This window comes from Antechinus flavipes, chromosome 5 (assembly GCF_016432865.1).
Source record: "Antechinus flavipes isolate AdamAnt ecotype Samford, QLD, Australia chromosome 5, AdamAnt_v2, whole genome shotgun sequence".
Taxonomy (NCBI): Eukaryota; Metazoa; Chordata; class Mammalia; order Dasyuromorphia; family Dasyuridae; genus Antechinus; species Antechinus flavipes.
The window spans coordinates 220442676-220467662 of record NC_067402.1 but is presented as its reverse complement, the minus strand read 5'-3'; the positions used below and the strand labels follow the sequence as shown (position 1 = coordinate 220467662).

The following is a 24987-nucleotide window of genomic DNA, read 5'->3' as shown; positions in this document are numbered from 1 at the left end:
ATACCAGAAACCCCAAAAACTAGACTTCACCTCATCAAACTGATGCTGAGTGAAGCAAACAGAACCAAGAATACATTTTACATAACAGCAAGAATGCTCAATGAAAGACTTGGTTCTTTTCAATGATTCAATGATCCAAAGTAATCCCAATAGACTTTGGACAGAAAATGCCATCTGCACCCAAAAAAAGAACTAAAGAGACTGAATGTAAATAAACACATGCTATGATCACTTCTTTTCTGTCTTTTATCTCTTCCGTGGTCTTTCCCTTTTGCCCTGACTTTTTTCTCCCAACATCATTCATAAAGTATTGTGTATTAAAAATGTATAAATGTACTAGGAAAAAAGAAAAAAAGAGCTACTTGAGAGCAAGAACTGTCTTTCCCTCTTTTCTATTGTGATATTTTAGCATAATACCAAAAACATAGTGTTTAGGAGCTGACTGACTTTATCTTTCTTAGATTACAAAAACAAAGTCATTCAGGAGATTTTTCAGATTTGCTTGACTTAACTATTCTAATTTGCAAAGGAGAAGTTGGGGAAGGGAGAAAGAAGAGGAAAAAACCATTATTTATCACTAGTACCCAGATTCTGAGTGTTCTGTTTGTTGTATGTATAGCTGCAATCTATCATTTCTAAGACTCTGCTTCCTGCTTCTCCTTTTTTTTTTTTTTAACCTCATTTCTAATTATCATGTTTTGGCCACTTTGAAACCTCCTGTTCAGTAACCTTCACCCATTTCATGCATTCTTTTTGTTCCCCAGGCTTTTCTTTCATGAAACTTCCTTAAGAACAGGATGGAAAATATGGCCCAAGGAAGCAGAGCTGACATGAGAAAAATAGTGAAGGGGATGCACGTAGTCTTGGGCCTACTTATTATCCTTTGAATTTCCCTCCATTCCCCATATTAGAACTTTAATACTATTATCCAGTCAGTCTCCCCAGAATCTCTCCTAGAGCTTGTGACTGGCCCACATTTTTCTCACACCCCTTTCTTTTAAATCTTCAGTAAAGTGTTTTCCTTTCTACAAGCAATTGGTTTGGGGATGGGGACAGTTGGAAGCTCCATCCCCCAAGGATTTAAGCACCTACTTTGTTCCAGGAAGTTTTAATGAATTAAATAATGATAAGGAGTAAATAGTTGAGAATAGCTCCTGGAGAAAGAGCAATTTAATTTAAAGAAGGAAATGAATTGAATTGCATTTGGGGGAAAAATCATTTGCTCCATACTTCTAAAATCATACCTTAAAGGCTATTTTCTATTTTGCCTAAGCAAAAAATGCATATGATTGGGCATCAAAGCCCATGGATAACTTTTCCTTGAGGCCATATTATTTATAGGTTAAAAAAAAATACATACACCTATGTTTGAAATTATTTCCATTACTGCACTCTTCATCAAAGTGATGAGATCCTGAATATTGTTTTGGACCAAGAGAAACTAAAGAATTGATCCCTGAGGCAAGCAAGCAGAGGATCTGATAGAGATCAGTTTAGCTCCATGGTTCCAGCCTTTGGCGAGGAGGTCCAAGTTTGAAATCCAGGTTATGTCAAACTCCTGAGAGCCACCCTCTGTAGAAATTCCAGTCATGCCCCTGAAGTTAAATTTTCCCTATAAAACCTACTTGTGGGCCATCCCATAGCAACAACCTTTCTTTGGGTCAGCTCACCATGGTACTCTGCCTTGTACCCTCCCCCCCCCAAAAAAAAAATGTCATGTGGTTTCTCCCATAACTTCAAATATGTCTCTCAACTCCACTTCTCCTTACAACTAACTCTTTTAAGGGATTGTCTTTTTTCAGGATTTAGCCTTTCAGTTAGGGTCATACTCCAACATTATGTAATGTTCCCTTTCTATTAGGTAATTGTAAGTTTCACTGAGGAACTTGTCTTTCATAAGCTCTCCCAACTCTATTTCATATTTACCATTTCCAGTGTCTTTTATATCCCTTCATTTTGTCTGTTACCTATTCCCCTAAATAAATCTACCTTTTGCCAAAGAGAATAGCCATTGTGAATTTATCATTCCCATAGTCAATGTCCAATAACATGACCAAATCCCATCTTTTGGTGCCTGCCATCATTTGCTGAGAAACCCCTCACGATAAATCACATCAAAGGACAAAAGTTAAAAATCATGTAATTTTCTAAAAAGAAAATCTCAGAAATATTTTCTAATTTCTCTCAGGAAATATGCATAATCATTGTTGGATTTTTAAAAAGCCACAAGATTCTCAGAATTAAGAAAAATTGTAAGCAAAAGTGTCTCCATTTATATAAGACAAGGAAGATTGTGAAAATTAATTCAAGGATTCTCTGTCTACTTGGAGACAATGGTCTCTGAATGAAAAGATTTGATGTCATCTTTTGGTTGATGTTATTTATATCTGCTAAGTCTGCCTCTGTGAAGGTCAGAGGACAGGGAATCTAACTCTGAAGAACTTTTTATAAGCTCTTTTAGTTACTAATTAATAATTTTCAGTAGATATTCAAGTGTTTCCCATCTGCAGTCAATTCTCCCTTCACATTATAAGGAAATAAGTTTCCTTAGTTAGGCATGGATTTTACTTGGTAGCTGTATAATATTTCTTACACTGATTCCTCAGTGGTATTTCCTGAGCCTAGAGGATTAGGGCTTATCTCTTCCAGCTATGATGACATGTTGGATACTTATTTTTTACCTGACAAGAGTCTTCCCCATTCCTTTTTTACACATTCAGGTTACTCCAACCATGTAAGCCTTTACTTCTAATCATGGTCTGCTCTACTTTAATTTACATCATTGAAAAAGTCAAGATTATTCACTAAGAACTCTTCCTTATCTTCTCTACATATCAGATCATTCAGATTTTTCTTCATTTTTTCCCCTTCATTTCAAGCTCAAATGGAGAGATGAAGCCTCTCCTTGCTAAGGCTAAGGAAGCCTCCACCTGTGTCCTATGTCTTATCCCCTCTTGACTTTTGGAGCAAATTTCCTCCACTACCATTTCCACTTCTGCCCTTTTAGCACTCCTGGGTCTTCCTTATCCTTAAAAAACAAAAACCTCATTTGATCTGCTAGTTATCATACCTTTATCTCTCCTTATCTTAATGGATAATCTTTTTTTTTTCAATAGTAAATGGCTAAACTTCTTGAAAAGCAGTCTACTATCAATGTTTCTACTTACTCTCTTTACCATTTCTTATAAATTCCTGGAAATCTCATTTTTGACCTCATTATTCAACTGAAATTGCCATCTTCCAAAGTTATCAATAAATTCTAAACTCTTAATTATGAATTCCTGATCACCTTGACCTCTCTGCAGCATTTAACATTTCCATCACCCATCTTCTTAAATACTCTGTTCTTCAGAGCAAGTTTTCACAACATTTTTTCTTTCCTAGATCTCCTCATATTTATCTGACCACTGTTTCTCATTTTTTTTTTTTTTGGACAATTCTTCATTTACTTGGATGTTTTCGAAGGCTCATTCATGTGTCCCTCCTTATTTAGTTTTGTACTAGTTTACTTTATGATTTTATACAGTGGATTTCCAAATCTATATATCAATCCCTCATTTCTCTGTTGAATTTCAATCATACATCTTCAATTACTTTTTTGATTGAATGCCAAATTGAATTCTCAATGGGTATCTCAAATGCAATATGTCCAAATAGAACTTATTAACCACCACCACCCCCCACAAAAAAAAAAAAAAAAAAAACCTCTCCCCTCTCCCAATATTCCCTATTATTGTCAAAGGTTACAATATTCTCCCAATCAAACAAGCCCTCAACTTCAGTATTATTTTTGACTCCTCACTCTCACTCCAGTATCCAGCCCATTATTAAATACCATTTCTAAATTCATATTTTCTTTCTTATTTGTGTCCTCTTCCATTCACATAGCCACAACCCTCTTGCCCAGACTATTATAATAGCTTTCTAACTCATATTCCTGACAGCTACCAAAGTGATTTTTCTAAAACATAAGTTTTCCCAGGTCACTTCCTTCCTCCCCACAATGAGTTCAAGAAACTCCCTATTATAACTGTTATGCCACAGTTCTCTTTAACTGTCCTGACTCAGTTTCCTTGCACTAGTTTCCCTTGTCTCAGTTTCTATTATCTGTTCTGTGTCAATCCACTAAACTGTAAATCCCACTCTGGTCCATTAAGACTGAGGACCATTTACTCTAAGGTTATAAATTGTTAGCACAAGCAAGATAAACAAGAGAGTGGACCTCCTGACTCTTTTCTGCCCTCAAGAATTTACAATATCCCTCAAAAATATTCCAAGATATCTCACTGACAGACATCTTTATCTCTGTGTATTCAGACATCCTGTTTCTGTTTTTTTTTTTTGGGGGGGGGGGGCTTATGACCTCCCCTATCTTGACAGAAGTTTTCCCATGCTTCTTACCCCTTTCCTTTGTTTAGAGAAAAAGTATTTAAGAAGTTGGGGTTCCTCCATTCATTGCTGGAGGCTGGAGGCTGGCGGCTAGATGCTGGATGCTGGATATTGGATTCTTTGGGATGACAGTCTCCTCCAGCCCTGGGACCAACATGGATTCCTTGGTCCCAGTATATCTTTATCTCTGTCTGACTGGATAATTTGAGACGAGAGTCCTGTCCAGTCAATTATACTCTCCCATTAATAAAATATTAAAAACTCTCTAATCTCTCTCCTGCCTCAGTTTCTCCAACTAAGATCAAATATAAAGTCCAGTAGTTTACATTTTAAACTCTTTGTAATACAGTCCCTTGTTCTTATACCTTACTAGCCTCCATTCCTTCTATGATCCAGGTATACTGTCTAACTTGGAGTAAGTTAAAAATAATTCTCCAGGTCAAATCTCTGAGCTTTTGTACTGAATATTCTCCATGCCTAGAATGCGCTGCCCCTTTATCTCAACCACTGGGTTCTATCAAGATCCAAATCACATCCTATCATTTGCAAGAGGCTTTTTCTGGTTCCCTTGCTCCATACTAAGCTTTCTCTTTTCTGATTATCTTCATCTTCTTTGTTTATATGTTCTGTGAATTAAGTTATTTACCTGTTTTTTTTTTTTTCCAATTAAAACACGAGGTGCTTTTGGGGGAAGGGGGAATCAGGAACTGATTTGTTTGGGGTTTTTTTATTTTGTTTTGGTTTCTTACTTTCTTTTATATTTTCATCCTTCATCACACTATCTAACACATGGTAAGTACTGAATAAATGCTTGCTGATAAATTTACCAATTAGCTTTCAGTAAATCCATAGAGAGAAACACTCAACATACTTACTTTTCTGGTACTGCTTCATGTCTTGATAGGAAAATTAATATTAGATGTTCTTGATGTGACACAAAACTGAGCAGGAATGTGTCAGTGGATAAAATGTATATGGACTTCTAGACTCACTCAGATTCATTATGTCACAACCTTCTATTTCATAGGGAGGCCTGTAAAATAGAAAGAGTTCTTCTAGATTCACACTGATTTAAATATCTAAGTTCTCTGCCCCAGAAATTCTCTTCATTTATCAACTGTAAATTCATATTTAAATCATACTGCCAATGTATGAAATATTTGCATATGTTCAAACAAAAACAGGATGATTAACCTGATAATAATAATGATAATGATAAACCAAAAAAGGTTGGTTTAGTGAAGAGGTTTGAGATAAGATGCCATATTCTTTTTGCTCCAGTAACTTATCCTGATGACATTATCCTTATCCTTATTAAGGATATTTCCTTATAGTCTTATCTCTGTCAGAAATAACTCTTCCTTTCCCTATTTGCAGATATCATTGTAAAATGAGAATCTATAATAGTAACCTTTTATCTTTTATAGAGAATACCACCACTCTGTTGCATCCTTTCTCTACTAAGTCTATGTGTAATTTTAAGGTCAAAAGACTAGGAGATCTAAGAATCTCTTCCTGAATTACAACTGGTCTAACCTGCATGGGCAGGGATACTGTTTCCTTTCCAAATGATACATAAATAACTGAAGATATTTGTTTTAACCAGCTATAGGCCCATAGGGATCAATTGAGGATACAAACAAGAGAGCCCTTGGAGGCATAAGTTGAAGTCACTAATGAATCTCTAATGTGATCAACTTTGGGCAAAAAACTTTCAATATACAGGCTCATATCCAGTGCCCCACAGAGACTAGAAGATGAAAGAATAGCATCAGATATGGACTGAATGTACAAGAGTAAGAAATAGATATTGGATCAAGTGGCTGACATCTCATTTTTCTTCCTCCTATTTTCTAAGAAAATTCTTAATCTAATTCCAATGATCCTCCCCAAAGAAGTCCAAAGATAGATTTTGGTTGAGAAAAAAATTATACCTTAATTTGAATTTGCCTCTAATTAAATTTAGCATTTCTTTAAATTAAAAATGTAGATGACACAGACACAAATTATTCTGAAAGGCACTCTAAAGATTTCACAGGACTACAAAAAATTTCATGCATGAATCTTTCTGAACTCATAGAAGGAAGGAAGGAAGGAAAGAAGGAAGGAAGGAAGGAAGGGAGGGAGGGAGGGATGGAGGAAGAAAAAGATAGAAAGAAAGAGAAAAAGAAAGGAGTTGAACCAAAAAGATTCCCAAGATCAGGAATCAGAAATCAATCCTCCATCACACAACATAGCCAAAATATTAAATCACAAAATAACTATAAATAATTAAACCAGAAAATAAGTATAGAATCTTAGTAATATATTTGACAAAGTCTCACATACCCTTGAATACAAGATGAAATGATGTGGACTAGATATTGAGTTTGTTGGAGGTAGTAGTTGGATCCAAAGAGTAGAGATTAATGGATTCCTATATACCTGAAGTGAAAGAACTAGTGGAGAGTTTTGTGAATCTTACAATGAAGCTGTTCTATTCCATACCTTTATATCTGACTTGAAGGAAAAATAAAAATAATTTGCCTATCAAAGATTTATCTTGCAAAAAACCTAATAAATTGGATAATAATTCTGAAAAAACTTCAATCAGTAAAAATATTGATTTAATTCTAAGATGAATTGATGTGGTTGACACTGTTTGTGTGTCTATCTTTATCTCTCTCTCTCTTTCCTACTTTCATTCTCTTATACACATGCACGCCCGCGCACACACACACACACACACACCAATTATGCATATATCATTGGCCTAAGTAACTTTTGTTCGTGTCTTTACATAAATACTCCCCATGGTGTCCATCCAATGTGGGAATCTTCTTCTGATCCTCTTGGCATTTCTTAGATATCAGCAAGGCATGTAATCTGTCCATTCCTTGCTCTGACTCTAAGTTGGAATCTTCTATCAATTACTCTATCTTCATTCTAGTTAAACAAAATATTCTGAAAACAAGAATAAATTCTATGAATGGATAATCCTGCTTGAATTCTGTCAAAGCCTTCAAACAAAAGATTTTCACTGAATTTTCATAAATGTAGGTACATCAAAATTTTATTTTCACTTCTATTTGCTTCCATATCTTTACTGTTTTAAAAAAAGAAAGAAAGGTAAAGTATAAGGTTTCTGTTGAACAGAGTGAAACTAATGAAGATATTTTTGGAGATGCTTCATAGTTCATGATCATCCACGAATATTACAAGATTGAAACTAAGACATAGCAGTATCTAGAACATAATGAGGAGTAATTTCTGCCCATTTTGAGCTGTCAACTGAAGAAAAACAGGTGTTTACTCATATTTTCCATTTTTGTTGGCAGTGGAGGTCAGGTTATGAGATTGTATGCTTGTATTTATTTCCTGGAAATTGATTATCAGATCGACTGAATGATAAAATTCACAGCTCAGGTTGAATGAAAAAAAAAAATGAGAAAGGAGCATTTTTATCTATTGAGGTGAAGGGAAAGGAAGAAAGAGGCCTGAGACGATTAGCCTCTCAGATAAAATATAGATCTCATGTTAGGCATCATTCATCTTTTGCAAGTGGATTTCATTTTTTTAATTAAATTTTTTTTACAATTTTTTTTTTTTTACAAAACATATGCATGGATAATTTTTTAACATTGATCCTTGCAAAGCCTTCTTTTCCAAATTATCCCCTCCTTCCCCTCACCCTCTCCCCTAAATGGCAGGTAATCCAATACATATTAAATGTATTAAAATATATGTTAAATCCAATATACATATGCACATTTATAGAGTTATTTTGATGCATGAGAAAAATCAGATCAATACAGAAAAAAAAAACTGTGAAAGAAAACAAAATGCAAGCAAACTACAGAAAGAGTGAGAATGCTATGTTGTGGTAGACACTCAGCTCTCTCCCTTTGGGTATAGATGGCTCTCTTCATCATTGAACAAGTGGAACTGATTTGAATCATGTCATTGTTGAAGAGAGCCATCATATAGTCTTGTTCTTGCAGTGCATAATGATCTCCTGATTCTATTCATTTCACTTAGCATCAGTTCATGGAAGTCTCTCCAGTCCTCTCTGAAATCATCTCTACTGGTCATTTCTTACAGAATAATATTCCATAACATTCATATACCATAACTTATTCCTCCATTCTCTAATTGATGGGCATACATTCAGTTTCTAGTTTCTTGCCACTACAAAAAGGGGTGCCACAAACATTTTTGAACATGTGGGTCCCGTTCCCTGCTTTAAGATCTCTTTGTAATATAGACCCAGGAAAAAGATTGCTGGGTCAAAGGGTATACAAAGTTTGATAGCTTTTTAAGCATAGTTCCAAATTGCTGTCCCAAATGGTTGGATTCATTCACAATTCCATCACCAATGTATCAGTGTCCCAGTTTTCCCACATCCCCTCCAACATTCATCATTATCTTTTCCTGTCATCTTAGCCAATTTGAGAGGTGTGTAGTGGTATCTCAGAGTTGTCTTAATTTGCATTTCTCTGATCAATAGTGATTTGGAGCACCTTTTCTTTTCTTTTTTTAATTATAGCTTTTTATTTACAAGCTATATGCATAAGTAATTTTTCAGCATTGACAGCTGCAAATCCTTTTGTTCCAACTTTTTCCCACCTTCCCCCCACCCTTTGCTCCGGATGGCAGGTTGACCAATACATGTTAAATATGTTAAAGTATAAGTTAAATACAATATATGTATACATGTCCAAACAGTTATTTTGCTGTATAAAAAGAGTTGGACTTTGAAATAGTGCACAATTAGCTTGTGAAGGATATCAAAAATGCAGGTGGACAAAAATAGAGGGATTGGGAATTCTATATAGTGATTCATCTCCCAGAGTTCTTTCCCTGGGTGTAGCTAGTTCAGCTCATTACTGTGGAGCACCTTTTCATATGACGGAAAATAGTTTCAATTTCTTCATCAGAAGATTGTCTATTCATATTCTTTGACCATTTATCAATTGGAGAATGGCTTGATTTCTTATGAAATTGAGTCAGTTCCAAAGAGAAATTCCATTCAAAATAACCATCGATACCATAAAATATTTGGGAATCTGTTTATCAAAGGAAAGTCAGGAATTATACAAGCAAAATTACAAAACACTTTCCACACAAATAAAGTCAGATTTAAATAATTGGGAAAATATTAAGTGCTCTTGGATAGGCCAAGCAAATATAATAAAGATGACAATGCTCCCTAAATTAATCTATTTATTTAGTACTATACCAATCAGACTCCCAAGAAAATATTTTAATGATCTAGAAAAAATAACAACAAAATTCATATGGAACAACAAAAGGTCAAGAATTTCAAGGGAACTAATGAAAAAAAAAAATCAAATGAAGGTGGCCTAGCTGTACCTGATCTAAAACTATATTATAAAGCAGCAGTCACCAAAACCATTCTGTATTGGCTAAGAAATAGATTAGTTGATCGGTGGAATAGGTTAGGTTCACAAGACACAATAGTCAACTATAGCAATCTAGTGTTTGACAAACCCAAAGATCCTAACTTTTGGGATAAGAATTTATTATTTGACAAAAACTGCTGGGAAAACTGGAAATTAGTATGGCAGAAATCAGGCATGGACCCACACTTAACACCGTATACCAAGATAAGATCAAAATGGGTCCATGATTTAGACATAAAGAACAAGATTATAAATAAATTAGAGGAACATAGGAAAGTTTCTTTCTCAGACTTGTGGAGGAGGAAGGAATTTGTGACCAAAGAAGAACTAAGATCATTATTGATCACAAATAGAAAATTTTGATTATATCAAATTAAAAAGCCTTTGTACAAACAAAACTAATGCAAACAAGATTAGAAGGGAAGCAACAACCTGGGAAAACATTTTCACAGTTAAAGGTTCTGATAAAGGCCTCATTTCCAAAATATATAGAGAATTGACTCTAATTTATAATAAATCAAGCCATTCTCCAATGGAGAAATGGTCAAAGGATATGAACAGACAATTTTCAGATGATGAAATTGAAACTATTTCCACTCATATGAAAGAGTGTTCCAAATCACTATTGATCAGAGAAATGCAAATTAAGACAACTCTGAGATACCACTACACACCTGTCAGATTGGCTAAGATGACAAGAAAAAATAATGATGAATGTTGAAGGGTATGTGGGGAAACTGGGACACTGATGCATTGTTGGTGGAGTTGTGAACGAATCCAACCATTCTGGAGAGCAATCTGGAATTATGCCCAAAAAGTTATCCAACTGTGCATACCCTTTGATCCAGCAGTGCTACTACTGGGCTTATATCCCAAAGAGATACTAAAGAAGGGAAAGGGACCTGTATGTGCCAAAATGTTTGTGACAGCCCTGTATGTAGTGGCTAGAAACTGGAAAATGAATGGATGCCCATCAATTGGAGAATGGTTAGGTAAATTGTGGTATATGAATGTTATGGAATATTACTGTTCTATAAGAAATGATCAGCAGGATGAATACAAAGAGGCTTGGAGAGACTTACATGAACTGATGCTGAGTGAAATGAGCAGAACCAGGAGATCATTATATACTTCAACAACGATACTGAATGAGATTGTATTCTGATGAAAGTGGATTTCTTCGGCAAAGGGAAGATCTAACTCAGTTTCAATTGATCAATGATGGACAGAAGCAGCTACACCCAAAGAAAGAACACTGGGAAATAAATGAAAACTATTTACATTTTTGTTTTTCTTCCTGGGTTATTTTTACTTTCTGAATCCAATTCTCCCTGTGCAACAAGACAACTGTTTGGTTCTGCACATATATATTGTATCTAAGATATGCTGTCATATTTAACATGTATAGGACTGCTTTCCATCTGGGGGAGAGGGGAGAGGAAGGGAGGGGAAAAGTCGGAGCAGAAATGAGTGCAAAAATTACCCAGGTATGGGTTCTGTCAATAAAAAGTGATAATTATTTTTAAAAAGAAGAAGAAGAAGAAAGAAATTATGTCAATTCTCCAAATGTTTTATAAATGAGGCCTTTGTCAGAACTTTTGAATGTAAAAATGTTATCCCAGTTTATTGCTTCCCTTCTAATCTTGTCTGCATTAATTTTGTTTGTACAAAAAATTGTTAATATAATCAAAATTATCTATTTTGTGATCAGTAATGATTTCTAGTGCTTCTTTGGTCACAAATTCTTTTCTCCTCCACAGATCTGAGAGGTAAACTATCCTATGTTCTTCTAATTTGTTTATAAAATCATTTTTATGTTTATATCATGAACCCATTTATACCTTACATGGTAAGCAGTGTTACGTGTGGGTCAATGCCTAGTTTCTGCCATAGTAGGTTTCAATTTTCCCAGCAGTTTTTTTCATCAACTAATGAATTCTTATCCCAAAAGTTGGGGGTCTTTGCGTTTATCACATACTAGATTGCTATAATCATAGACTATTTTGTTCTGTGAAACTAACCTATTCCACTGATCAACTGCTCTATTTCTTAGCCAGTACCCAATGATTTTGATGACTTCTGCTTTATAATATAGCTTTAGATCTGGTACAGTAAGGGCACATTCATTTACTTTGAAAAAAAATCAATAAAATCAGTAAAAATGTTTCTTGGGAGTTTGGTATAACACTAAATAAATAGATTAGTTTAGGTAGTATTTTCATGTTTATTATATTCACTCAACCTATCCAAGAGCACTTGATATTTTTCCAGTTATTTAGATCTGACTTTATTTCTGTGGAAAGTATTTCTCTTGGCTGCTGAAGCAGCTGTATGTGTGATTGTTATTTATATATCCTCCTTCTAGGATTTCTAGAAATCTTTTACAATATCATGTTACTTCATATTGTTTGTTATATCACTATTTGCATGTACGATTCATGTTTGTTACATCACATTGAGCCTGCACCAGCTGTAGGGAGACTCATCACTACTAACTTGTGCTTTATTGCTATGTCCTTGTGTAATACCTCCCATGCTGATGGATTTGTCTATACCTGTTTCTAGTAAGACCTTTCAGCCCAGAAACCCACTAACAACATCTGGCTGGGCTCCCCATTTCACTTTGGTATTTTTCATCTCTTTTCCTGAAAAGTCAGGGAGGGCATGATCATCTCCTTTTTAGTGTTTTCACCTCCTTTCCTGAGAAGTCAGGGAGGATGTGACCACCTGTGTTCTAAAACAAAAAAAAAGTGGGAGATGTAGAGGGCTGAAATTCTGAAAAGGTATGCTTGAATCAGACAGCCAAGCACTTAAGGCTAAATCACTTATAAAATGGAACATAATGACTTTATGTACCATATATTTAGATGAGATGGTAATGTGGTGGCTTTCCTCACCATTGGTGCTTGCTGAATGTTTGGTGTGAGGTAATCATAGGCAAGGATTAGAGGACTGAGGGGGAGAAGTCAGAGTCACTTGCCTGCAGGTCGAGGAGGAGAGAGGCTGGAGACTGCAGACTCCAGAATCCAGGATACATCTTTTTTTTTTTTTTTTTTCAGTGAAAATTTCTTTTTTTTCTTTTTTTTTTTTTTATTATAGCTTTTAATTGACAGAAAATATACATGGGTAATTTTTGCAACATTGTCCTTTGCACTCACTTCTGTTCCAATTTTTCCCTTCCCTCCCTCTATCCCCTCCCCTAGATGGTAGGCAATCTCATATGTTAAACATGTTAAAGTATATCTTAGATACAATATATATGTGCAGAACCATACAGTTCTCTTGTTGCACAAGAAAAAAAATTGGATTCAGAAGGTAAAAATAACCTGGGAAGAAAACCAAAAATGCAAGTAGTCCACATTCATTTCCCAGTCTTCCTTTTCTGGGTGTAGATGATTCTGTCCATCATTGATCAATTGTAACTGAATTGGATCTTCTCTTTGTCAAAAATATCAATTTCTATCAGAATACATCCTCATACAGTATTGTTATAATGATCTCCTGGTTCTGCTCATTTTACTTAACATCAGTTCATATAAGTCTCTCCAAGTCTCTCTGTATTCACCCTGCTGGTCATTTCTTACAGAACAATAATATTCCATAACATTTATATACCACAATTTACCCAATCATTCTCCAATTGATGGGCATCTATTCAATTTCCAGTTTCTAGCCACTACAAACAGGGCTGCCACAAACATTTTGGCACATACAGGTCCTTTTCCCTTCTTTAATATCTCTTTGGGATGTAAGCCCAGTAGTAGCACTGCTGGATCAAAGGATATGCACAGTTCGATAACTTTTTGAGCATAATTCCAAATTGCTTTCCAGACTGTCTGGATCCATTCACAACTCCATCAACAATGCATCAGTGTCTCTGTTTTCCCACATCCCCTCCAACATTCATCATTATTTTTCCCTGTCATTCTAGCCAATCTGACAGTTGTGTAGTGGTATCTCAGATTTGTCTTAATTTGCATTTCTCTGATTAATAATGATTTGGCACATATTTTCATATGGCTATAAATAGTTTTAATTTCTTCATCTGAGAATTGTCTGTTCATGTCCTTTGATGATTTATCCATTGAAGAATGGCTTGATTTCTTATAATTTAGAGTCAATTCTCTCTATATATTGGAAATGAGGCCTTTATCAGAACTTTTAACTGTAAAAAATGTTTTCCCAGTTTATTGCTTTCTTTCTAATCTTGTTTGCATTAGTTTTGTTTGTACAAAAGCTTTTTAACTTGATATAATCAAAATTTTCTATTTTATGATCAGTAATGATCTCTAGTTCTTCTTTGGTCACAAATTACTTTCTCTTCCACAAGTCTGAAAGGTAAACTATCCTATGTTCCTCTAATTTATTTATAATCTCATTCTTTATGCCTAAATCATGAACCCATTTTGATCTTATCGTGATGTAGAGTAAAAGTGTGGGTCCATGCCTGCTTTCTGCCATACTAATTTCCAGTTTTCCCAGCAGTTTTTGTCAAATAGTGAATTCTTATCCCAAAAGTTGGGATCTTTGTGTTTGTCAAACACTAGATTGCTATAGTTATTGACTATTTTGTCCTGTGAACCTAACCTATTCCACTGATCAACGAGTCTATTTGTTAGCCAATACCAAATGGTTTTGGTGACTGCTGCTTTATAATGTAGTTTTAGATCAGGTACAGCTAGGTGCCTTCATTTGATTTTTTTTTCATTAGCTTCCTTGAAATTCTTGACCTTTTGTTCTTCCATATGAATTTTGTTGTTACTTTTTCTAGATCATTAAAATAGTTTCCTGGGAGTCTGATTGGTATAGCACTAAATAAATAGATTAGTTTAGGTAGTATTGTCATTTTTATTATATTAACTTGGTCTATCCAAGAGCACTTAATATTTTTCCAATTGTTTAAATCTGACTTTATTTGTATGGAAAGCATTTTGTAGTTTTGCTCATATAATTCCTGACTTTCCTTTGACAGATAGATTCCCAAATATTTTATGCTATTGACAGTTATTTTGAATGTAATTTCTCTTTGTATCCCTTGCTGTTGGATTTTGTTGGTGATGTATAAAAATGCTGAGGATTTATGTGGATTTATTTTGTATCCTACAACTTTGCTAAAGTTGTGAATTATTTCTAACAGCTTTTTGTAGAATCTCTGGGATTTTTTAAGTATCCCATCATATCATCTGCAAAGAGTGATAATTTGGTTTCCTCATTGCCTACTCTAACTCCTTTAATCTCTTTCTCAATTCTTATTGCCAAAGCTAGCATTTTGACACAGAGCCAGATGAGAAAGGACAGTAAAGATGGAATCTCTTCCATCTTTAATAATTATCTACACCAAAAATTTGCTGAATCAACAAATCTATCACACTAAGTACAATTCAAGGCAAACAGCCATACATATTTCATTCATAAAAAGGAAAGAAAATGGTATGTCAATGAATTTTCATATTTATTTTTCTGACAATTGTGTTAATTTTCAGTGAGTAATTTAACACCAAAGATCTCTGGTATAATTTGAGCAGCAATGTGTTAATAAAGTACAATTTGGTACAATGGAAAGATCATTGAACTTGGTGTCAAAAGAACAGGGTTGAACTGGTTCTCTTGTTTACAGCATTTGTGATTCTGATTCCTTCAAAGGAAAAAGCTTCTTCCTCTTGAAAAAGTGAAGGGCTTGACAAAATATGTAATAGTAAGGTTTACTTACAGTACTTGCAGTAAAAAAGATTTACTGCTCTAAATCTTTTAATTCTAAGTGCATGTATCCACCCCAGCACCAGCAAATCAGGAGCAAGCCGTGGAGCCTCTGTATCACTGCAACACTGAGATTTCCAGACCTCTCAGCCCAGAGAAACTATGAATGACTTGGAAGTTTGAAAGGAAAAGTTTATCCCACTAGAGTGATAGGTCCTTGGAAAACCAAAAATCAGGGTGGAGGAAGAGGTGAAGGGCAGCTGAAGAAGCCATGGCAGCTTCGAGATACCTCAGCCCATAGACTTTAAAAGACTAGACCTGGTCAGAATCAGATTTCTTTACTAGCCCTGAGGAAGAATTCTGTTGCTTTAGCACATTAGAACTTACAACAAAAGTGGATGAGGGATCTTCCTCACAGTGCCAGGGCAGAAAAAAATGCTCATGGTCACTGAAAACATACATATCCTGGAATCATAAAATCTTGGAAGAACTGAAACTTAACAGATCCCTAGAAAGATCTCTGAAAACAGCTTCATAAAACTCCTGAAACTTGGATCTTTACACCAAACAATCTGGAAACAGAGAATTTAAAAATGGAGTAATAAGTTAGGAAAATGAGCAAACAACAGGCAAAGTTTCTGACTATAAGAAATTACTATGGTGACAAGGAAGATCAAAATACACAATCTAAAGGAGATAAAAAAAGTCAAAGTTACTCATCCAAAGCCTTCAGGAAAAATAATATTTGATTTCAGACTGTCAAAGAACCCAAAAGATTTGAAAATCAAGTAAGAGAAGTAGAGGATATATTGGGAAGAGAAATGTAATGCAAAAGGAAATTTAAAAATGCTAATGAGGAGAATGTCTTAAAAAGCAAAACTGGTCCAATGGGAAAGGAAATACAAAGCTCACTGAAAAAAATATTCCTTAAAAATTAAAACTGACAACAACTGACTGGGAAATTATTATTCAACTTACCAAAAAGATACTAGACATCATCTTTCAAAAATTCATTAAGGAAAACTGTCTTGATATTCTAAAAACAGTGGGCAAAATAGAATTTGAAAGAATTTATTGATCACCACAATTTAAGCACAGTAGAGCCAAAGTCAAAATAACACTAGATTTAGCTGCTTCTACATTAAAGAATCAGAGGCTTGGAATATGATATTCTGGAGAACAATGGAATTAGAATTCTAATCAAGACTCAACTATCCAACAAAAATGAGTACATTTTTAGCATTTCTTTTCTCAAGGCAAAGAATTGGAAACTGAGGGAATACTTGGCAATTAGGGAATGGCTGAATATTGTGGCATGTGATGATTACAGAATATTATTGTTCTATAAGAAATGATGAGCAGGATGCTCTCAAGAAAGACAAGAAAATCTTCCTGAAATCAAGCAAAGTGAAATGGACTACATACATTGTAATTGCAATATTGTGAGATGATCAATGTATGTGAATGATTTAGCTATTAGCAGCTATAAAATAATGCAAGACCACTCTGAAGGACTTTTGATGAAAAACTGTTATCCCTACCCAGAAAAAGAACTGATAGTGCCTGTTTATAAATTGAAACATTTAAAAAAAAACTTTAATTTTTTGAGGGTTTTTATTGGGGGAGGATTTTTGTTTTCTTTTGTAACATGACTATTATGGAAATATTTTACATAACTTCATGTGCCTTTTCTATGGAAATGGAGGTGGGGAGGAAGGTAGACAATCTGGAACTCCAAGTTTTGAAAACAAATATAAAACTCGTTTTACACGTAACTGGGAAAAACAAAAATATTAAATAACAAAAAATTGTGAAGGCATGTGCTTTTGAGGAAACACTTTTTCTTCTACATTCACAAACTCAGGGATACGGGAAGAAGGGATAGAATTTTCTCTCCTTAGTTCTCACTTTTATTTTCTTTTAAAATTTTATTTAGTATGTAATTTTCCCAGTTATATGTAAAAACAATTTCTAATTTTAATTAACAAATTTTAACTTTAATTTGAAAACTTTGTGTACCCTTTCCCTTCCCAGGCTGCCTCATTAAAAAAGCAAGTTATCCCATATAGATTATATGTGTGTAGTTAGGCAAAACATTTCCATAATAGTTATTATGTGAAAGAAAACATAGGCCAAAACAACCCACTGTAAAAATAAAAAGTAAAAAGTATGCTTCAATTTAGAGTCATATACTAACAGTTCTTTCTCTGGAGATGGGTAGAATTTTTTCATCATAAGCCTTTCAGCTCATTGAAGTCTTTTCTAGTTTGTTTGTTTTTTCTGATAACATCCTTATTATTATTTCTTATAGCACAATGGTATTCCATCATAATCACACATAACAATTTGTTTAGCATTTCCCCACTTGATGAGCTTCCCCTCAATTTCCAATCCTTTGCTCCCAAAAAAAAAGGGCTGCTATAAATAATTTGGTGTATTTAAGTCCTTTCTTTTTGTTTTTATCTTTTTTGAAATACAGATCTAGCAGTGTTATTTCTAAGTCAAAGGGTGTGTGTGTGTGTGTGTGTGTGTGTGTGTGTGTGTGTGTGTGTGTATGTATATTGTTTTCTAGCTCTTTGGACAGTTCCAAATTGATCTACAAAATGGTTGAATTAGTTCTCAACTAACAATGCATTAATGTCTTATTTTTCTTACATTCCCTCCCCCATTTCTCATTTTTCTTTTCTGTCCAATCAATTCCAATTTCTGTCCAATGTATGAGGTAATGCCTCAGAATTGTTTTAATTTGCATTTCTCCAATTAATGGTGAGCTAGAGCATTTTTTCGTATGGCTACCAATTGCTTTAATTACTTCATCTCAAATCTGTTCATATATTTTGATCATTTGTGGCATACTATCTATGCCACAAAGTTGAATAGGAAATGATGTTGCCAGTTATCATAAAGGTGACCAGAAATCTGTGAATATATACATATATATATAATATATGAATTTATATGGATATATATATTTATTCCATATCTTCACTCTTTCCCTCTAATCGATTCTCCTCACAACTGTAAAATATTTTGTTTTTTACTTGTAGACTTCTTTATGCCATTCCTCACTCAAAAAATTTTTCAATATCTTCCATTGCCTCCTGAGAAAAATATAGACTTCTTAGTATGGCATTTGATCATTACTTGAGGAATAGCTCATTTTTCATTAAATTTGACTTATTTCTCTATATGTTTAAGAAATGAGGCCTTTATCAGAGAAAGCCATCCTGAAAGATGCATTAATAGCTGCTTATAAATTATTTTAAAAATAGACACAGATCAAGGAGACCAAAAGAGAAACCCAGAGATCAGGAGACTAGAAGTACTATCTATGCCACAAAGTTAAATAGGAAATGATGTTGCCAGTTATCATAAAGGTGACAAAAAATCTGTGAATATATGACATATATATAATATATGAATTTATATGGATATATATACATTTATTCCATATCTTCACTCTTTCCCTCTAATCGATTCTCCTCACAACTGTAAAATATTTTGTTTTTTACTTGTAGACTTCTTTATGCCATTCCTCACTCAAAAAATTTTTCAATATCTTCCATTGCCTCCTGAGAAAAATATAGACTTCTTAGTATGGCATTCAAGGCTTTTATCAGTTTGTTTCCATCTTATCTTTATAGCTTTTTTCATATAACTTCCTTCAGATATTCTCCTCCACAAAAAATGTGGCTTTGATATCTTCCAATACATTTTATATTCTCTGTCTTATATTTAACTCACATATTATCCATGCTTGGAATGGAATAGTTCCTCTCTTCAATTGTTAAATATATATATATATATATATATATATATACCTTTTTAAAAAAATCGAACACAATAATCAACAAATACAAATATTCCATAATCAAATGTAACAATAGCTCTCTTCTACCTGCACCATGGAATTGTCAGTAGGTAAGCAGAATAGACATCTCTACATTCTTTTTCATCTTCCTTTCTACAAGGGCAACTTTGTTTCCTGACAGGAGAGGAAGTAGGATGTTTGGCCCACAAGCTTGATCACTGCTGTCTTCAGAGAAAGGGGATACTGAAGTGACATTTGTGTGTGTGTGTGTGTGTGTGTGTGTGTGTGTGTGTGTGTGTTTTGCCACCTTGAATATTATTAGTTGAGGATATATAGCTTTGGTGTTCAAGCTAAACTTCTGATTCCTGTTCATTACTAGGGAACAAAGAACACCAAGCTCTATGTCTAAGACTAGATCGCTTTCTCAGCAAATACCATTTCTACAATAATCACAAAGTAAGTAGCAAAAAAGAAAAAATAGTTTATCCAAGTTGATAACAAATCAGAAATCACAGGAAATATACATTAGAAAATATATCATATACAATGGAAGCCAAATATCTCAAGTTAATCAAAAATAGGAGAGTGAGAGTGAGACCATGAAAGTTTCTTAGATCTCACTCAATAAAAAGTTTCCCAATGTCTCTAGTGTAGCAAGCTGGGAATAAAATCATTGGAGATTTCAGGGTTTTCATATTGACTTCTTCCCAAAGTCATTTCCTTTAGGAACCTGAAGGAGAGGGAGGTTATTCTTCTTCCCAATTCAGTTCATGGCAACCAGGCTGTGAGTGAATTTTGATCTTCATTCACTGGATTATAAAGGAAAGAACGCACAGGAATGAGAGAGACTGTTCCTGACTGGCCATTGTTAAAGATGCATCCTGTTCAGGTTATTCAGCCTGTCAAAGGAGAACTCACTCATAGTAACAGAACTCAGAAAAGCAGGTTGTCTCTATGCTGGATGATCTGGGAAAACATAGGCAAGCCTCCATATATTTATTATTTGTTAACTAATGCTAATTTTTAAGACGTTTCATATACATATGAAAACCAAGTATAGGGCTGCTACAATTTCTTTTAGCACTGAAAATGATTATACTGCAAAAATTCATAAACACACCATAACAATTACACAAAATAATAAAATAACTAAAAAGCCCCATTATATTCCATATATTCCCTCAAAGAATTTAAATCCAACTTTGTGGTACTGCAAAATAGCTATTTTACTTTCAACCCATATCTTTCCAGTCCTACCAATTCTCAAAATCCAAATCTATAACAGAGATCTCTTTATAGTTCTCTCTGCTCCTAGATGATAATATCTACAGTCATATTCTCTGAGTATATATCATTATCAATTCTTTTAATGCTGGACTTTCAATAGAATTTACCCATATCAGTACTTCAGGTACTTTCATTACCCATTAGATTACTTTTCAGCTTCAAAGCATCTTATTCTCAATGATTAGTGCTTAGGGAAAGAAAAGGCAAAATATAGTTATGGATTCAAAGTACCATAGGCAAAGACATGTTCCCACTCATATACGCCAGTTGAGGAGATTTAGAGAGGGATAAGAAGAGAAACCCAATTCCTATCAACAGGAAGTCCAAGAGAGAGAAAACAGTAGTGAGTAGTCCCAAAAGCAAAGTAATTTGAAAAAAGAGGGTGTTTCTCCAATTTTTCCTATTGTTGACTGTGCAAAAGGAGAGTCCTCCACAAAAGTCTATCTACATTGTTCTCATTTGCCAATCATCTTCAACACATCTAATACCCAAATAACCAATACCGTCTCTGGTCATAATACCTCATCAGGAGCTGTTGAGACATTTCAGTAAAGTACATGTCTCTAATCACTGAGCCAGAGATCATATTCACTTAAATTGAAGTTGCCATTTTTTAAAAAAGGTCTATAGCCTATGTTCTCAAGGAGTATAAACATAATGATTCCCAAGATCAAAAGTTTCCCTGATAAACCTTCCAATACACAAAGAAGTCAGAATTTAAATAAGAAAACAACTATACAGACATTATACCTATGTTTTAGTAATATATTTGACAAAGTGTCATAATATCTTTTTAGATAATATGGAATGATATGGACCAGATGTAAAGGTAGGTGAATTTAATAATTAAATTCAAAGGATAGTTATTAATGAGTTGGCATATATCTGGTTGGCAGAGTCTTAGGAATCTTAAAATGATTCTGTTCTGTTCCATACTTTTATGTCTGACTTGAAGGAAAACATAAAGTGTTGATCAAAACTTTTTAATGTATTTATCAAAAAAAGAGAATGTTTCTCCAACTTTTCCTATTGTTGACTGTACAAAAGGAGAGTCTTTATGTTGCATGATAGGTCACAAAAAAATCAGTCAGCTAAATTACTGATGTAATTCCTAGATTAAGTTGATATATTGATTCACTGATGAATGTACACACATACATCAATACTGCAGATCACAATTTGTTTATATATGGTTATTCTAAGTAATTTTTTTTCTATTGCCTCATTAATATTCCACATGGTAATCATTCAATACGTTGGAAACCTTCCTCTGATACACTTAACATTTTTTGGATATAAGTGAGACCCATGGGCTGTCTACTCCTTACTTTAGCTCCATGATAGGTCATAAGATAATAAGATCATAGATTTACACTTGGAGGCTCTTGATTAGAGTGTTCCATCAATAATTAAACAAACCCTCATTAAACAAGCTCTCTAAACACAGGAATCAAAATTGTGTAAGTCATAATCATGCTTAAATTGTTTCTAAGTTCTCAAACAAAAAGTTTTGGCTGAATTTTCTTAAATGTAGTGAGATTAAAATTTTTAATCTTTGTCTATTTACTACCATATAAAAAGAGAAAGACAGCAGACAGAAGAGGTAAAAACATTGAATTCTATCGAACAGAATAACACTGATAGCAGACTTTTTTGGAGCTCCTCATAGCTCACTATCACCCACTGATAATATAACAGTGACATACAGAAATAACAAAATATTGAAATGAGTAATTTGATAAGAACTAAATTGTATTCATTTGAAACTTTCAAGTTAAGAAAACTAGTAGCATATAAAAAACAGCTTTGATTCATGTTTACCATTTTTTAGCAGTAGAGATCAAATCATGTATTTGTATATTTGCATTATTTCCTAGATATTGATTCTCAGACCAACCTAATGATAAAAGTCACAGTTGAAGTTGGATAAAAGAATGAGAAAGAAATACTTTGATTAACTGAAGTGGAGAATTAATTGAGGTGGGATTATGTAGAGGGAGATGATTTATCTCCCAGATTACATGTAGTAGATTCTAAAAGTTAGGCATGATTCATTTTTTGCAAATAGATCTTTTCTGAGAAGGCTTACTTCTTAGAGAGAAGGGCTATCTTTTTTAGAGAGTCCTTAAAGGCATCAATCACTTGCTTGTTCCTCAAGGTATAAATGAAGGGGTTCATCACTGGGGCAACTGAGGTTGTGAGGACTGACACCACCTTATTTATAGCCACTCCTTCCTTTGCAGAGGGTTTGATATAAATAAAGATGCAGCTGCCATAGGTGATGGAGACAACGATCATATGGGAGGAACAAGTTGAAAATGCCTTTTTCCTTTGCTGGGCAGAGGGGAATTTCAAGATTGTTCTGACAATATATACATATGACAGAATCACACATACTAAGGTGATCATGAGGGTCAACACGGCAAAGACTAAAACAATTTGTTCTATTAATTTTGTATCTGAGCATGTGATCTGTAAGATGGGAGATGCATCACAACCAAAGTGATCAATGACATTTGAGTCACAGAATTCCAGCTTAAAACCCAAGCTAAGTGGTGGGAGGATTAGCATTATTGCAGCCAACCAGGAAAAAACAATGAGCTGAATACAGACTCTATTATTCATTATAGTTGTATAATGTAGTGGCTTGCAGATGGCCACATAGCGGTCATAGGACATAGCAGTGAGAAGAAAAAATTCACTTGCCCCAAAGAGAATAACAAAAAATAACTGTGTGGCACAAGCATTATAAGTCACAGTATTGTCCCCAGTTGACATGCTGTAGAGAAATCTGGGGATACAAACAGTTGTGAATGAAACTTCTAAGAAGGAGAAATTGCGGAGAAAAAAATACATGGGAGTTTTAAGACGAGGATCCACCAAGGTGAGAGTGATGATGGTAAGATTTCCAATTACACTCAAAAGGTAAGTGAGTAACAGAAAGATAAAAAGCAGAACCTGAAGGCGAGGGTCATCTGTTAATCCCCGCAGGATGAATAATGTTATCCCAGAATGGTTTCTCATTCCTGACATCAGACTTCTGTCAAATCTGCATGTAAAATATAAGAAAGACATTGGACCTGAGGAATAAGATTACAAAACAAATTGGCAAGCTAGAACTGTCAGGAAAGGTTACACAATCTACAAACCCTGTCTTTATTTTTTTTCATAGACTTGAAAAGAAATACTATTAAGATAACATTGGTCATCAAACTTTTTCTGAAGTTTGTTGCATTCTATATATGTATATGTCTGCAGATATGAATATATATGCATAGGGTCCACATATGTATAATGAACCATATATAAAACTTCAATATACACATGAATGTGTATATTTCCACATAGGTGGTGGAGGCAATGATCATATGGGAGGAACAAATCAAAAACACCTTTTTCCTTTGCTGGGCAAAGGGGAATTTCAAGATTGTTCTGACAATATATACATATGACAGAATCACACATACTAAGATGATCATGAGGGTCAACACGGCAAAGACTAAAACAGTTTGTTCTATTAATTTTGCATTATTTCCTGGATATTGATTCTCTACATGTCTATGAAGTGTATGTCTATAAATTTAAATATTGATTGTTCAAAAATCCTTTTTCCAGTCTTAACTCTTAAAATTTCTGTAATCTATTAAAGCCAAAAGCACTGGGAAGAATTAAGTTATTAAAGATTAAAACTTCATTGACTTTGGAAAATTCTAATATGATCTAATCTGCTGTACAAAAATATATAATAATATATTTTAATGCATCCATGTGGGCAAGAATCTTTAAGTACACATATACTTATTCTTATATACATGCTATTATTGAAAAGAATATTGTAAAATGAAATCTATAGAAATGATTCTTTTATTAAAAAAACTTTTATAAAAGAGTTCTTTATAGGCTATCATCTGATCAATATTTTGAAGTAGGCAGTTGGAAGTTTATGGGACAAAATCACATTAGACTATAGTGCTGGCTCAGAACTAAGATTTAGATCTCTTATGACACTTTCAGAGGTTAGATTTTTAATCTTTTTGTGACATTTTCCCCTTTGGCAGTACAGAAAAAGTATTGAATCCCTTCTCAGAATCATATGAAAAAAAATACATAGGATTACCAAGAAAATCTATTATATTCAAAAAGTTAGCAATTAAAAAAAAAACTAATTCAAGAGCCTCACTGAAATCCCATATTAAAAATCTCTGCCCTAAATATCACCTAAGATTACTTACTTGCCTGGAGAAGCTGACAGATGTTCCTAAAGTTCCAAGATGTGGGGACCCTAGGTTTCATCCTCACAGACTTCTAGGATTAGAATTCTGCCTTGCTTGCCCAAGGCTTCCTATAATTAGGTCTCCTCCCTCTAAACATTCTCAACCCCATCTCCTGCCTAATCAGTTT

The 24987-nt window shown here is 34.1% G+C and overlaps 1 protein-coding gene across 1 annotated transcript; it reads right to left on the bottom strand.

The window, feature by feature from the left end:
• Window positions 1-22671: 22671 nt before the first annotated feature.
• LOC127564091 (olfactory receptor 6C2-like) lies at window positions 22672-23610 on the bottom strand. The gene has a single exon (XM_052000403.1). The coding sequence runs from the start codon at window positions 23608-23610 to the stop codon at window positions 22672-22674; it is 939 nt and encodes a 312-aa protein (XP_051856363.1).
• Between the last annotated feature and the right edge of the window lie 1377 nt (window positions 23611-24987).

Excerpts from the sequence above, each read along its gene's own strand:
- LOC127564091 (XM_052000403.1), bottom strand. The coding sequence starts at position 23,610 with ATGAGAAACCATTCTGGGATAACATTATTCATCCTGCGGGGATTAACA.